Source organism: Phocoena sinus, chromosome 20 (genome assembly GCF_008692025.1).
Source record: "Phocoena sinus isolate mPhoSin1 chromosome 20, mPhoSin1.pri, whole genome shotgun sequence".
NCBI lineage: Eukaryota > Metazoa > Chordata > Mammalia > Artiodactyla > Phocoenidae > Phocoena > Phocoena sinus.
In genome coordinates, this window is record NC_045782.1 from 51,638,663 (window position 1) to 51,652,591 (window position 13,929).

General features: G+C 57.9%; 1 protein-coding gene across 9 annotated transcripts in view; it reads right to left on the reverse strand.

Annotated features, from left to right (window-relative positions):
• The window catches only part of LLGL2 (LLGL scribble cell polarity complex component 2), a 33,473-nt gene that overhangs the window by 9,940 nt on the left and 9,604 nt on the right, over window positions 1-13,929 (reverse strand). For 5 of the 9 annotated variants that reach the window (XM_032617318.1, XM_032617312.1, XM_032617320.1 and 2 more), the window contains exons 2-6: window positions 12,531-12,623; window positions 3,382-3,479; window positions 2,100-2,181; window positions 1,690-1,805; window positions 1,170-1,328 (exon numbers count right to left, since the gene is read on the reverse strand). In XM_032617318.1, the coding sequence (XP_032473209.1) occupies window positions 1,170-1,328; window positions 1,690-1,805; window positions 2,100-2,181; window positions 3,382-3,479; window positions 12,531-12,605 (530 nt within the window). In that variant the 5' untranslated portion in view covers window positions 12,606-12,623. Of the gene's footprint in view, window positions 1-1,169; window positions 1,329-1,689; window positions 1,806-2,099; window positions 2,182-3,381; window positions 3,480-12,530; window positions 12,624-12,846; window positions 12,931-13,219; window positions 13,308-13,929 lie in introns of those variants that run through there. The other 4 variants (XM_032617314.1, XM_032617315.1, XM_032617313.1 and 1 more) reach the window with 2 other exon arrangements.

A 13,929-nucleotide genomic window follows, 5' to 3' on the forward strand; every position in this document is an offset into this window, starting at 1 on the left:
AGCAGGTCCTTCCACCGTCCTGCCCACAGGCCAGGCGCCCCGGCTGAGCACCAGCTGGGCCTGCCACCCTGTAGACAGTCCTGCTCTGACCATGGTCACGCTGCCCTGACTCTACCATGCCCAGTGCTCAGAAGGACCCGGCCCCAAGCAGGAATCCTCCCAACCCAGCAATGCCCAGCCCTGCTTGACCATCACCCGGGGCCTGATGACTATGAGTGTTATAAGCCTGGTCCAGAGCCCTTAGGAAGGTCGGGCATGAAGCAGCTCCACAGCCCAGCACACTGGCCTCCTCCCTGCCCTTTTTTTTTTTTTTTTTTTTGTGGTACGCGGGCCTCTCACTGTTGCGGCCTCTCCCGTTGCGGAGCACAGGCTCCGGACGCGCAGGCTCAGCGGCCACGGCTCACAGGCCCAGCCGCTCCGCGGCATGTGGGATCTTCCCGGACCGGGGCACGAACCCGTGTCCCCTGCATCGGCAGGCGGACTCTCAACCACTGCGCCACCAGGGAAGCCCTCTCCCTGCCCTTCTTCACTGCAGAACACTCCACGGCCATCAACCTGGCTCCCGTGGGCTCCTGCTGGAGTCCTCCATCCCCTCCTGTTTTGGGCCCTGGCCCCCCTCCACACCCAGACCTGATCTGACTCCCTCTCTCCCACGGACACCACCATTAACGAGCAAAGATTCTGAAACGATCTCAAGAAACCTACAGGTCGTGGCCGCCGGGGATTCGGGGCCATGGAGCCTGCATGCAAACGAACGTGTGGCAGAGACTCCGAAGCACAAGCACCAGCAGAAGCTGATGCAGGGAGGTCTGGGCCCGTCTGCCCCCCTGTGGAGCCCCGGGGCTCTGAAAGAGGCGGTATCCGTGCCAAGAACGCTGGACCGAGAGTTGGTATCGTTGCACAATCATTTTGAGCCTTGTTTTCCTTTTAAATGAGGTGACAAGTTACTCCAAGACCCCTTTTAGTGCTGGGATGCTAACTCTTTTTTGGGGGTGAGATTCTCAATTGGGGGGACAGGTGGAGGAGAGCTGAGAGTCTGTCCTCCCATCCCTACAGACCTCCCAGGAGAGAAATCATAAGCTCCTGAGGCATAACCGGGATGGAAAGGAGAAGGCCACTCGAGGGGACAGGTTCCTTAGGGCACGAGGGTCTCCGGGCCTGGGGCTCACCGCTGCAGCACAGCATCTGAGCTGATCGTCTGGTCCTCCAGCGCGCGGAAAGCCGGCAGCTGCACCACGAACACACTGCCGCTCTCGGTGCCCAGGTAGAGCAGCTGGCAGGAGGAATGCGGCAGGACCACGGTGATCTGCGTGGCACTGGGGGAGGCCCTGCAGAGGGAATGATGGCCCGTGAGCTGGCCCTGCCCAGGCAGGGGGGACCCACAGATAGGATCCCCCACTCCCTCAGCGGCCCCAGGGAAGGCCATGCCTGCGGTGGGGAGGCAGGCCGGTGAGGTCCTTTGATGGGGTCCAGCTACTCAGGCCCGGACAAACATACTGTTTTTTTTTCTGCCGAGACAGGAGACAGATGGCAGAGAGCTGAGGCTAAGAAGCAGAAAAAAATCCCTTGGCGCCTCCCACGTAGGGGATGGGGGGAGGCAGGCCACAGCCCTGCCAGCTCCTCCCAGGGCACCCTGGAGTTGGTGCACGGGTCAGGCTGGCTAGGAGAGCAAGAAGACTGAGTTCTTACCCTGGGGGGCCACGCAGCGTGAAACTCTCATCTTCCTGCAGCTCCGACACCCCGCCTTTGACCTTCAGGCTCCACAGGTGCAGGCTGTTGTCGTCCAGCAGGGTGACCAGCTGGCACTAGGCAGGAAACGGGGCAGAAGTGTGCTGTCTCGTTAACCAGGGAGGGACAGCATTCACCGTGACCTTTACACACTGGGGAGGCCCAGCCTGTGCGGGTCATTTCCAAGAGCCCCAGAACCAAGAGACCCCCGGCTCCTGTTAGGGTGGCCGTGAACCGCAGCTGGGGAAAGGCGGGTTTGTCCCGGGTCCTCCCATCAGCACCAAACCCAGGGCCACCAAACGACTGCCTTTCCATACGTCCTTTCTGGAAGATGGGGAAGTAAGAAGGGCGCGGGGGCAGGGGGGCCTCACCTGGCCAGGCAGGAAGTGGATCTGCACTACTGCATTGTTCTCATGGTGCAACCCCATGAACTCCACCCCTGGGGCACCGTAGCTGGGAGTAGCAGGCTCAGGAAAAGCTCCACAAGGCGGGACCCCACCCCTCGGCCTGCCCGCTGGGCCCACGTGGCAAGAAGTGTAAATACCCAGCAGCAGAGAAGGGCTGCTGGGGGCGGTGGGGGGGGGGGTGTTTAGGGTGGGGAGGGGACAGCAGGGGGCCTGCCCTGAAGGCACCGGGCCAGTAACCTGACCCCTGAGGGTAAAGCGAGCCAACCAGGGAGAGCTGTCGCAGCCAGGAGGGGTGAAGCATTATCCTGGCAACTGTTAGGCTGTTCACTGTACCCCTGTCCCCCCCCACCACTGAAACCCATAACCTGAACTGCAACAGACGGTCAGCTACCACGTGGTGGCACCTGTGAGAAGACGCACAGGGCACCCGTGGGCCCACCTAGGGCAGCCATGGCTGTGAGCCTTGGTGCTGAGAATCGTAACCAGGATATGGCCGTGGCCTGGCAATGATTAACCACCTAAGGGAGGGCTGAGTCGGTGGAAGCCGGGCCTCTGCCCTCCTGTGCTGCTGACTTGCACCCCCAGGCTCCCTGTACCTGCCCTGCAGCGGTGGAGGGAGTTACAGCTTTACTGGAGGAGGTGGCGGCTGGGCTCTCCACGGGTGGTCCCCCACCTCCCAATTCCCCTAGGTCCCACCCTCGCTCACCCTGGAGGCTCAGGCCAGATTCAGGGGTGGGACTCCCAGACGCGTAGCGCAGCCTAGGCCAGAGGACCCAAGCAGCGATTCTCCATCCTGGGACCTGTGGGCTTGCCTCTGAAATGGACCCACTGGACCACGTCCAGCCTCAGGCCAGGGAAGGACCGTCCCCACCAACTAGGAGTCCACTCTCCTCTCCGGTGTGTGTGTGTGTACGCGGGGTGTGTGCAGGGTCGGGGGTAGAATCTGGAAGAGCATCTGGCTTAGCACAGCTCCTCTAACCCAAGGCCACCCCGTCTCTGGTTTGGACTGAGCCCTGGGCCCAGTCTACTGATCCTTTGGAGGTGGGGCCCATCCCCGGCCTCCACTTACTGCATTCGGGGCTGACTCCTAAAAGGGTATTTGGAACGTCCCGGGAACAAGAGGGGTCATCTGCAACTTGCTTTTCTATGGAGAGTTGGGGGAGTCCTTCCTGAATCTCACCAATGCCAAGGCCCCTGGCCCTTCCAGGGCATCCCTGGGTGGGAGCTGGGAGAACGGAAAGGATACAGCTTGATGGCTCCGGAGCGGGTGCCAATGGCCAGGATGCGCAGAGAGGGGCTGTAGCCGAGGGCGCTGGGCTGGTGCGGGAAGCCATGCTCCACCGTCTGCAACGAGAACCAGGCGGGCATGGGCCTGTAGACACGTCCCCTCTGCCCCTCCATGGCCGGGGGCAGGGGGTCAGTGCCGGAGGGAGGAGCCGCAGCAGAGAGCCACCCCCAGCAGGAAGAAGGAATTCAGTCTCGTTCAGGTGCCCACCCGGACCCACCTGGGCCCCACCCTCAGTCCATTCCTGACCCGGTCCTTGGCCACCTGATGCTCCCTGGGAGCGCATTCTCCCGGGACACCGTGCTGGCCCCTTGCTCTCCAGGAACTCTGACCTGGTTCCTCCACCACCCGTACTGTGGGCCACCCACCCAGCCCTCCTGCAGGAGTGCGGGGGAAGCTCCGGGGGGCTGGCACAGGAGAGGCACCAGGTGGCTCAGGAAGCCCAGCTGCACTGCAGCTCCAGGCGGGCCCCTGGGGTCCGACGGAACCCACAGCTGCCCTTCCCGACTCTGGGCCACCCGAGGCTCCTCCAGCACTGAACATTTGCTCTGTCTCAAGTGCCTCGTTGCCACTATGAGTTCCCTTCCACCATCTTCCCAGGGAGGAAGCTTCTGGAGTGTTGTTGCAGACACATGCCTTGGCTCAGTTCTTCTTATAGAAATACACATTGTAGAAAACTTGGAACATATAAAGGAGTTTGAAAAAGAAGACAAAATCACCCACACTCCCCAAACTGGAGTAACCCTTCCTAACAAGGGTGTGTATCCGACTGTAAGCGTGTATGGGCCTATACTTAAAAACAGACACCTCAGAGAAAGACAAATACTGTATGATATCACTTATATGTGGAATCTAAAAAATACAACAAGCTAGTGAATATAACAAAAAAGAAGCAGACCCACAGATATAGCGAACAAACTAGTGATTACCAGGGGGAAGGGTATTAAAATTTTTTTTAGATTTTGGGACTTCCCTGGTGGTCCTAGTGGTTAAGACTTGGCACTTCCACTGCAGGGGGTGGAGGTTCAATCCCTGAACTAAGATCCTGCATGTAGCGTGGTATGGCCAAAAAAAAAATTATATATATATATATATATATATATATATATATATATATATATATATATAATTTTTTAATGTTTTAAATAAAAAATATGAATAAAATAAAAACATATAGGAAAGGACAAAAAAAAAACCCCAGAGACCTATCTGGGACCATGCCACATGAATATACATACAGACACATAGCTCTGTGGTCTGTCTTTCCACCTATAGCCAGCCCAGGCTGTTAAAAGCAGTAAAACGACTTTTATTTTTCATTTTCGTCGCACGGTATCGGTATGGCTTGCAGGATCTCAGTTTGCCAACCAGGGATTGAACCCGGGCCACGGGCAGTGCCGAGTCCTAACCACTAGACCACCAGGGAACTCCCTAAAACGACTTTTAAACGGCTGAAGAATATTCCTCAGGGGGAGGTGCCCTAACGCACCAGGCCTCTGTTATTGAACATTTACTTTGTTTTCAGAGGTTTTGTAATTGCCAGTTGCATCGATGACTATTCTTGGGCTCCAATCTCTGCCTGCAACTCAGTATTTCCTTAGGCAGGTGTCCCAGGGGTGGAATTACAGATTAAAGAGGTATGGATGTAAGCACTAGAGATTGAGATTGACAAACCATCATCGGGAAGGTTTTCAGTTGTTTCTCAGTCAGCTAACCCCACTCTGCCCCACCCCATCCAACCCACCAGGGGATAATGAACCTGTAGAGCTATAGATTCGAGCAGGACAGAGGATGCCAGCCAGCGATTTCAAAGTTTGTGGTTTTTTTTTTAAACCATGGAGACTGCCCTGCAGAAAAAGGGTGTCCCAATGAGGCAGCTCTCCTTAGGCCCAAGGCTCTACTCTGGGCTTCACTTGGCCTCCAAGGAGCAGAAACAGATAAGTCCTGGTGACAGCTGGAGCGACAGCTTAGCAGACCCAACTGCTTTGCTGCCTGCCTGCCCACCCAGGCCAGTGGCTCGTGGAAGAGGGGCCCTGTGCTGGGGTTGGCCCAGGGATGAGAGCTCCAAAGAGTGCCTATTCTGGGGACACGTAGGTGTGAGGGCCCCACAGGCTTGGTTCTCTGCCAGGAACACAGTCTGCCCTGCAAATGGCTGTACCTGGAAGGGTCAGCTGGGAGGGCAGCAGCACACCAGCAGGGGCCCCCCCCCCACCCCCCCAGGTTTCTGTTCAGCTATGTAAAAAATGCAGAGCCTGGAAAAGCCTTGGGGAGATAGCAGGGTATCTGGAATGTAAACATTTCCCAGGAAAAGGAGGGCAGGGCTCCTGACTCGGTGTGGGACGAGCTTCCCCAGGAGCCCCCACTAGGCCTTGGCTGGCCCCAGGCTGCTGGGGCCTCGGGAAGTCAGAGGCCCGAGCTCCAGAGAAGGTTCGTGGGATGACAGCATTCTCCCATCATCCCCAGCAGCCGCAGCTCAGGACGACAGTGTCTGGAATTTGGAAGACTCTGGGGGAAACACCCAGCAGGAGCCTGGTGGCCAGTATAACAGCCACAAGCCGTGTGTAGATCCTGAGCACTTGCAATGTGGCAAGTGCCACAAAGGAACTGAACTTTTAATTTTATTTAATTTCTATTAACTTAAATTCAAGGATGGACCCTTAACTCAGTAATTAGAAAACTTCCCAGGTATGTTCTTGGGTTCCAAAGGAACAGGGGCTGGAGTCAAGCAGACCAAAGCTTTGAATCTCCTCTTTCAACTGTAAATCTTCCAAACTCTAAACATAGATCACATATTCCTAAAGAAAATTTAATGGCCAAATTGAGATGTGCTGTAAGTAAAAAATGTACCTTTGTATTAACAACAACAAAAAAATACTAAGAAAAAAATCTAATATCTATTGACTGCATGTTGAAACAATAATATTTTGGATATATTGGATTAAACAGAATATGTTATCAAAATAATGCTACTTGTTTAAAAAATTTTATAATGCGCTTCTACAACATTTTAAATTACATATGTCTCATATTATATTCCTATGGGACCGAGGTGCTACCCTAGACATTTTTACCTCGGGCATCAGCAGGAAAGTCAAGCCAAAGAGAAAACAGTCTGCAGCTTTTTGCCAGGTGCTCAGGCCACACGTTATCCTATCAACTCGCTGGCAGGAAGTTCTCCTAACATCTCACCTGAGTCATACCTGCTGCGGATCAGCTCTTTTCCCTAACCCAGAGGGAGACACAGGTCAGGCCCACCGTTCAGTCACTCATACTCATTCCTCATTTCTTCAGGGTCCTGAGGACACTGTGCCACCCCTCACTCCCGAACCACCTTCCTTTCCATAGGCTGGTTTAGAAAGAACAGGAACTGAGTCAGGCCCACGAAACTTAGAATCCCCAATACCACTTAAAAGGTGACAGGACGAGCTGCTTTGCCTCATTTCACGGTAACCGGGATGATGCGAAGGACTGCGCTGAGCGGGGCTGTCCTTGGCTCCAACAAGACGAGCCTCAGGACAACCACCTGACCGCCGCTGGAGGGCTCAGCTGGCCTCAAGGCGCACACAAGCCTTGCCTTCCTTCAAAGGTTCTCCCTCATGCCTTCCTTCAAAGCTTCTCCCTCATTCCCTCATATCCCTCAGGGCATCTTCTCCAAGTTGACCAAGGCTCCCTCAAAATCAAAATAAGGGGAGGGAACTTCATGGTGACCCTAACTGGCTGGGGCCAAGAGGGTGGATTCAAATGTAAATAGCGTGGTGACAGGGGATTCCCCAGGTCCTAGAGGGGAAGCGACCCGGCTTCAACATGCAAATAAGACCCACAATCCCTGAATGAGGCAACATGATATGACGTAAAGCGAGTCATGAGGTCAGGGAACTGGTCAAGAAAGGAGATGCGGGGACCCCAGGCCAGTTACGAGAGGCCCAGGGGGTCTTGCTGGGAATGAGGAAGGGAGTGATTTGGATATGGGGAGAGAAGACAGGTCAGTTAATTGAGGGGAACGGGGAGGAGCTGGACGCCCAGGGCCCGAGAAGCCTGGGGGAGCAGGAAGTTTCCACGAGGCCCCTCTGCCTGCGCTCCGGCTGCCTCCCAAGGTGGGGTGCCCTTCCCATCCCCTGGTTCCCCCTCCCTCCGACTCCTAACAGCCTTTTAAGACGTGGTTCCCCCCACTGGAGCAGCAGGTCCACGTGGACAGGGACCCCTCCAGGCTGGTTTAGGGTTTAGGCACAGTTCCAGGACCCCGGAGCGTAGAAGGTATCTGACCTCCCTTAAAGAAAGCAGCCCCCGGGACACAGGAGGTGCTCAGCCCCAGGGGGGTCCTGCTGTGGACTTCCAAGGCACACAGCGACCCCGATCAGCCCTCCGCCCAGGACAGCGGGCCCGGGTTCCAGGGCCGGCCCTCCCAGCCAGAGACCCCAGCCGCCTCCAGCTCAGGTTCAAGCTAGGAGGCTGACCAAAGTGGGGTGTCCTCCCCTACCTCCTGAGCTCAGCATCCAGCCTACCTGGCACTGCCCCCACCCTGCTACCTGGCTCAGGTGACCTCTGCCAAGGGAAGAGAGAACAATGAACTCTTTTGACAGAGAGCTGGGAAAGCAGAGATTTCTGGGAGCCGCCCAACAGCGACATTAGCCTGGTGTGGGAGAGAGAGAGCCCGTCTGTCTCACACCGGCTCCGGGACCCCATTTCAGGTTCCCGGAAGGGAGACGGCAAAGGTGGTTTGTCTGAGAGCGAGGGGGCCCTTCGTCCTGCCCCCAGCAAGGGGGGACCCTGTCCAAGATGGAGGGCTGAGGAGTCCCTAGCACTTGCTGGGGGGGCAGGAAGGAAGGCTGCCCAGGGGCACGGGGTGGGAGGGTGTGCAGGGGGTGGGCTGGGGGACAGGGAGGCACTGCCCCATACTGGGTGTGGTCAGCCCAGATTCCTGGCGGTGGCAGCAACCTGGCCCTCCCTGTGCGGCTGTCACCTGACACCAGGGGCCCAGCCATGCAAAAGCCAAGACCAAACCGCCTGGCCCTGGACGGGGCAGCTGGTCAGGAACACACTGTTTGTTCAGGGCCTGGGGTGGGGGAGGGTGGCCCAGGCAGGAAGGGCGGCCAGCGGGTTTCACCAGGGGAGGCAGGGCCTCAAGGGTATTTTCAAGGAAGGGGTTTTAATTTAACATGAGCTTAATGTCCCCTTGTCTCCTCGGAGTCACTTCCTCCCTCCTGAGGCGCCCAGTGGGTCCCGCAGTCCCCTCATTTGGTCCTCAGTGGCCCTGCTGGCACTGCCAGCTGACCTCTGTCTTCCCAACAGGCCTGAGGACCCGGCATCCGGCACAGGTGAAGAGACGGAAGGCCGCACCCTGAGGCCACACGGCTGTGGGCAGATGGAACCGGCAGCCGCATCCCCAGCTGGTGCCCCCTCCAGGTACTCAGGCTGTGCACGCCTGGAGGCCTCAGTTTCCTCACCTGCAGAGTGGGAACAGCGCCCACCTGAGTCGTCAGGAGGCTGAGGCGAAGGTGAGGCAGACCTTGTAGGGCATCAGCTGTGTGTGGGTGCCATTCAAAGCAATTTAACTCACTCAGCCCACCAATCTGGGTGTAGGGGTGATTTCAACGCCCACTTTACAGATGAGGAAACTGAGGAGCAGAGAGGTTAAGTAACGTTTCTGCAGTCACTCAGTGATGAGGAAGCAGCACAGCTGGCATCTAGACCCAGGCCGCCTGGCTCCAGGGTCCCCGCCCCAACCACTGCACCACCTGGCCCCTTTGCTGCTTGGCATGGAGCCCGTGGTGAACCAGAGCTGCCCCTCGGACAATCAGTCCCCAGCAGGGGGTTCAGAGCATCTGTCCACAGACACAGCTCCTTCCCAGGTACCGAAGCCGAAGAAACAGGACATGCTGCTCTCGGCCCGCCGGGGGCCATGTCCCTGCTCTCTCTGAGGCACCTCGCTTGGTGTGGGTATCAAGGAGTTGGGCCAGATGGTACTGGAGGGAGAGGCCCAGCTGGTGTCTGCAAGCCTCTTGGACTGGCCTATGATGGTGCCACCGTCCCACCTCCCAGCTCACTGCCCTGCAGACCGGCACCTCCGGGATGGACACTGCCTGCTTCCCCAGACGTGAGGCTTTGAGCTCCAGCTCTGTGTATCCCACTGTCTGCTGGGACCTGCCCTCACCTGAGGGTGCCAAGATTCTCCAAACTGAACCTCGAGCCAGATAACATTCACAGAGCTGTGCTGATACTGGAACCCCTAGCCACTTAGGCCCTTCAACTCATACACTAACTCGTTTAATCCTCACACCAACACTGTGGGGTGGCTTCTGTTACCCTCTCCACTTAGAGATGAGTGACTTGTCCAAGGTCACCCAGCTGGTGAACCCAGGCAGTCAGGTGCCGAGGCTGGCGCCACTCACCCCTGGGCAAGACTGCCTCTCGATAAGTGGGTGATCATAATTGTTGCTATTCTGTCGGAATCGAATGTATCACTTGCCTCAACCATGCTCCCCGCCCCTCCTGGGTTCCCCAACCCAGGGGGTGGCACCACTACCCAGCCAGGATGCAGGACAGCTGCCTCCCTTCCCTCCTACGCTCCGTCTATTACCAGGTCTCATCAACCTCTCGCCCTAAATAAGCTCTCAACCAGGGGCTATTTCACTGGCCAGGGGACACTGGGCAGTGTCTGGAACATTTTTGGGGAGGCAGGGCCAGGGATGCTGCTAGACAGCTTCACAACTCAGTGGGCCCCAAAGGCCCCAAATGTCAACGGTCAAGCCCTGCGCCCCAACCCCACTGCTGGGCCCCAGTCAGTCAATGCAACGTCTCCTAAGTGCTCTGAGCTTACCTGCTCCTGACTGAAAGGTAGGGGAAAAAAAAAAAAAGGTCCCAGAGTTACCTCCTCTAAGTCATAAATGAGATCGCTCACTCCCCTGCTCAAAACTCACCAGGCTCTGGCGTGTCAGACCCAGATTCCCAGGTTCCAGCCTCCCTTGATCCCACAGCTGAACTCACAGCCAGGGGGCCGGGGCAGGGCTGGCGTGGGTAGGACCACCCAGGCTCCCAAACCTTCCGGGATCTGGACTCACCCTCCAAGCCCAACCCTTCGGGCTCCACCATTCACCCAGAACCTAGATGAGATGAGTCTAAGCCCCACCCCTCCCCAACAGCCCCCCCAAGACATTCCCCTCCCAGGAAGTGGAATTTTAGACCATCAGCCCCCTTCCTTCCACCAGACTATAAATGTCCTGGAGGGCAAAGGTCTTGTCTGAGATTCCCAAAGCCCCAGCGCTGGGCTGTGTAGGTACTCAATGCATGTTTCTTGGAAGTGAATGGGAGGAAGAAGGAATTCCAGGAGCCTCCCCTCCCCCTCCCCAGCCAGGCCTGGGGGTGGGGCAGTCCAGTTTGGGGGCACGGGGTGGAGGGGCAGGCATGATTCTTCTGCCCCAGCCCCACCCCAGCCCCACCCTGCTGCTGCAGTTGGAACTTGGGGCGGGGGTTCATCCCTCTTCACTGAGCCTGTCTATCCGGTTTCCACTGGAATTGGCCACCTTTTGAGGGTGTGAGATCCCAGCATCATCAAGGGCAATGGAAGGCGACAGGGGTCACCCAGGCGCCGAGGCGGATGCTGTGGTTCTGAGACCCATACCCAACACCCATGGGCTGCTCCCTTGTAAGTGAGAGTGGCAGGCCGCTGGGGCCCAGAGATCCCCCATTCATAACATAGGCACGCCCACATCCCAAGGCCCAAAAGCCGTGCCCACAGCTTCCTTCCCCCAGTGGGAGGAAGTGTTCATTTAGGGAAGCCCTGATCCCAGAGGCAGTAGCCTCACAGCCATAGGTCAAGAAAATCAGAGGAAACCTGCAGAGCAGGTTGGGACCCTGACTCGCCTTGAACAAGCCCCCGGGAGCTCTCTCTCCCTGGCAGGCAGGCAGCCCCTGAAAACAGCACCTGACACTCCTGGACCACTGTGCTTAGCACTTCAATGATCTAATTCCGTGTAATCCTCATAGCAAGCCTACGCAGTGGGTGACGGGCACAGGGTCATCCAGCTTCTAAGTGGCTAAGCTGGATTTGAACCCCCCCCCAGCATGTCCGGGAGGGGTCCTGGGACCCCTGAGGGGAAGAGCACCTTGCTGCTCCCCTTCCTGCAGTCCGCCTTCCAGGGTGGAGGGAAGCTGAGGCACGGAGGCCAAGGGCCTAGATCAAAGCAGAGGTGAGAGGAGCGAATTACCCCGAACCGGCTGAGGATTGCTAGGTGGCCTCGGAGCTAATAAACCACCCTGTGTTCCTTCCCCTTTACAGGCCAGCCCCCAGGGAAGCCCCATGATCGTGGGTAAGAGGACACCCGCTTGGGGGGCCTTAGGAGCAGGTGTGGAGCTGGGGTGGTCAAATGCCAACCCCCCCCCACCCCCCTACCCCCCCGCCGACACCTTCTCCCAGGTGCCTCTCCCCACTCACCCAGGCCTACAGCCGGCCAGAAGGAATTATGTGTTCTGCCTGCAGGGAAAGCTGTGTTTTCCTTTGAGGGTAATTTGAGGAGGGAGGGAACAGCCATGGCCTGTGGCCCCAGGGCTCCAAGGAAACTGGCATCACAGGAACATCCTTATACTTCGCAGGGTTCAACGCACTTTCACCTTTCCCGGCCCTAGGCCTGCTCCATAACCCCGTGAGGAGGGAGGCAGGACAGGTCGTTTTATCCCCATTTTACAGGTGGGGAAAACTAGGCTGGAAGAGGCGGGGTGACCTGCAGAGGTCACACAGCCAGCGAGAGACATGGGACAAGGAGAGCTGACTCCTGGGCGTCCTGTCACCCTTTCCCAGGAAAGCCTCTAACCAGACCCCATTTCCAAAATCCAATTCCCAGGAGGCATAGCAGGCAGTGCCAAGTAAGTACCTTAGTCCAGGTAAAAGCGACCCCAGCGCCAGCCCCAGCCTGTGGGGAGGGTGATACCTTTTGTTTGTTTGTTTGGCCACGCAGCGCAGCTTGCGGAATCTTAGTTCTCCAACCAGGGATCGAACCCGCGGCCTCGGCAGTGGGAGCGTGGCGTCCTAACCACCGGACCGTCAGGGAATTCCCTGGGCGCGTGACAGCTTCGTGCCTGCCATAAACGCCCAGCTGGCCCTCCACTCCCCTTACCTTGTTAAACTGGAAGAGGTCCCGCTTGAGCCTCTCCCTCGCAGGGTCATGTCCCGGCCTCAGGAACCTCCTCATCTTGCTGCGCGCAGCCCCCTAGGGAAAGGGAGGCAGCTGCTGAGCACCGGCCAAAGGAGGCCCGGCACCCCAGAGCCCGACCCGGCGCCCAGGTCCGCTCGCCCAGCTTAGGCAGCCTCTCCCCAAGCACAGCAGGCGGCCGTCCCCGGGGCCGGGCCAGCTTCACCCTCGGCTTCCCCACGCCTCACGCCCCATCCGTGGAGCGCGGTTCCCTGAGAGGAAACTGGAGGGGGCTCTGGACCTGGAGGCCGGAGCTGGTTAATGCTCTGACGCTTGCTCCCGGCCACCTGTGGCCTAATAAAGCCAACAGGAGAAGCCGGGGGAGGAAGCCATTTAGCCCAGCTTTATGGGAACAAGGAGGGCCAGAGGCCCTGAGGTTTTAAAGCTTAATTGTTAACCTGTTTTCTGAAAAACCATAAAACTCTGGCTAAACAGAAAGGGCAACTTCACAAGCCTCTGTCTCCAGAGCCGGCTGGAAGGTGGGAATGCAAAGGCTGTCCACCTGGGCTCCCAGATCAGAACCCCGATGGGGGAGGGGAAATGCGCCGACAACTCCAGGCCAGGGCCCAGCAGAGCTCCCTGCGGGGGGTATGGGGTGGGGGGGGGCTGCACACCTGGGCAGATTCTTCCTTCTAACTTCAGGGAAGGCTCTCCAGCGACTCTGGGCTTAGGCTGCTCCCACCCGCCACAGCCGTCCGGAACCTGAGTGAGTGAGGCGCAGAGCACACAGTCGGGGGGTGCTGGCCCATCCCACCCCACAGCCGGGGCCCATGGTGGAGCTGGGTCCGCCCGCACGGCTGCTGGGGGTCTGTCTCTGGAAGCCCAGGCTTCCAGGCTGCCCCACCTCCCACCCTCAGCTCTGGCTCTCTGGTTCCAGCTCCCCTGGGCTCTGATGGGGTGTGCTCGGAAAGGCTCCCTTTCCCAGGGGCCCAATGGAGAGTAATCAGGAGAAGAAATCTGCTCCCAATAAAGAAACCAGCTCCAGGCCCCAAAACTGTCCTCCCACCGTAGAATGCATTCCCAATCCAAGGGGAACTATTTCTGGCTCATCCTTGGGGGAAGGGGGTGGGATCACATGTGCTCCAGCTTCCGGCTTCCAGGAGCACAACCTCCCACTGACCACAGGACACCAAGGTCCGTCCTTGGAAACACAGGGGCTCAGGCCCACCCTGGAAATGGCCCCATTCACACCTGACACTATAAGGGAAGGAGGCAGAGCCAGTCCCTGCGCTGGAGGAGCTTACTCTGGGGTAGGGGCAGGTAAAGACAGGACAGCGCACAGTGCCAAGTGCCCTGATGGGGAGGCACAGGGGTACCCGGCCCA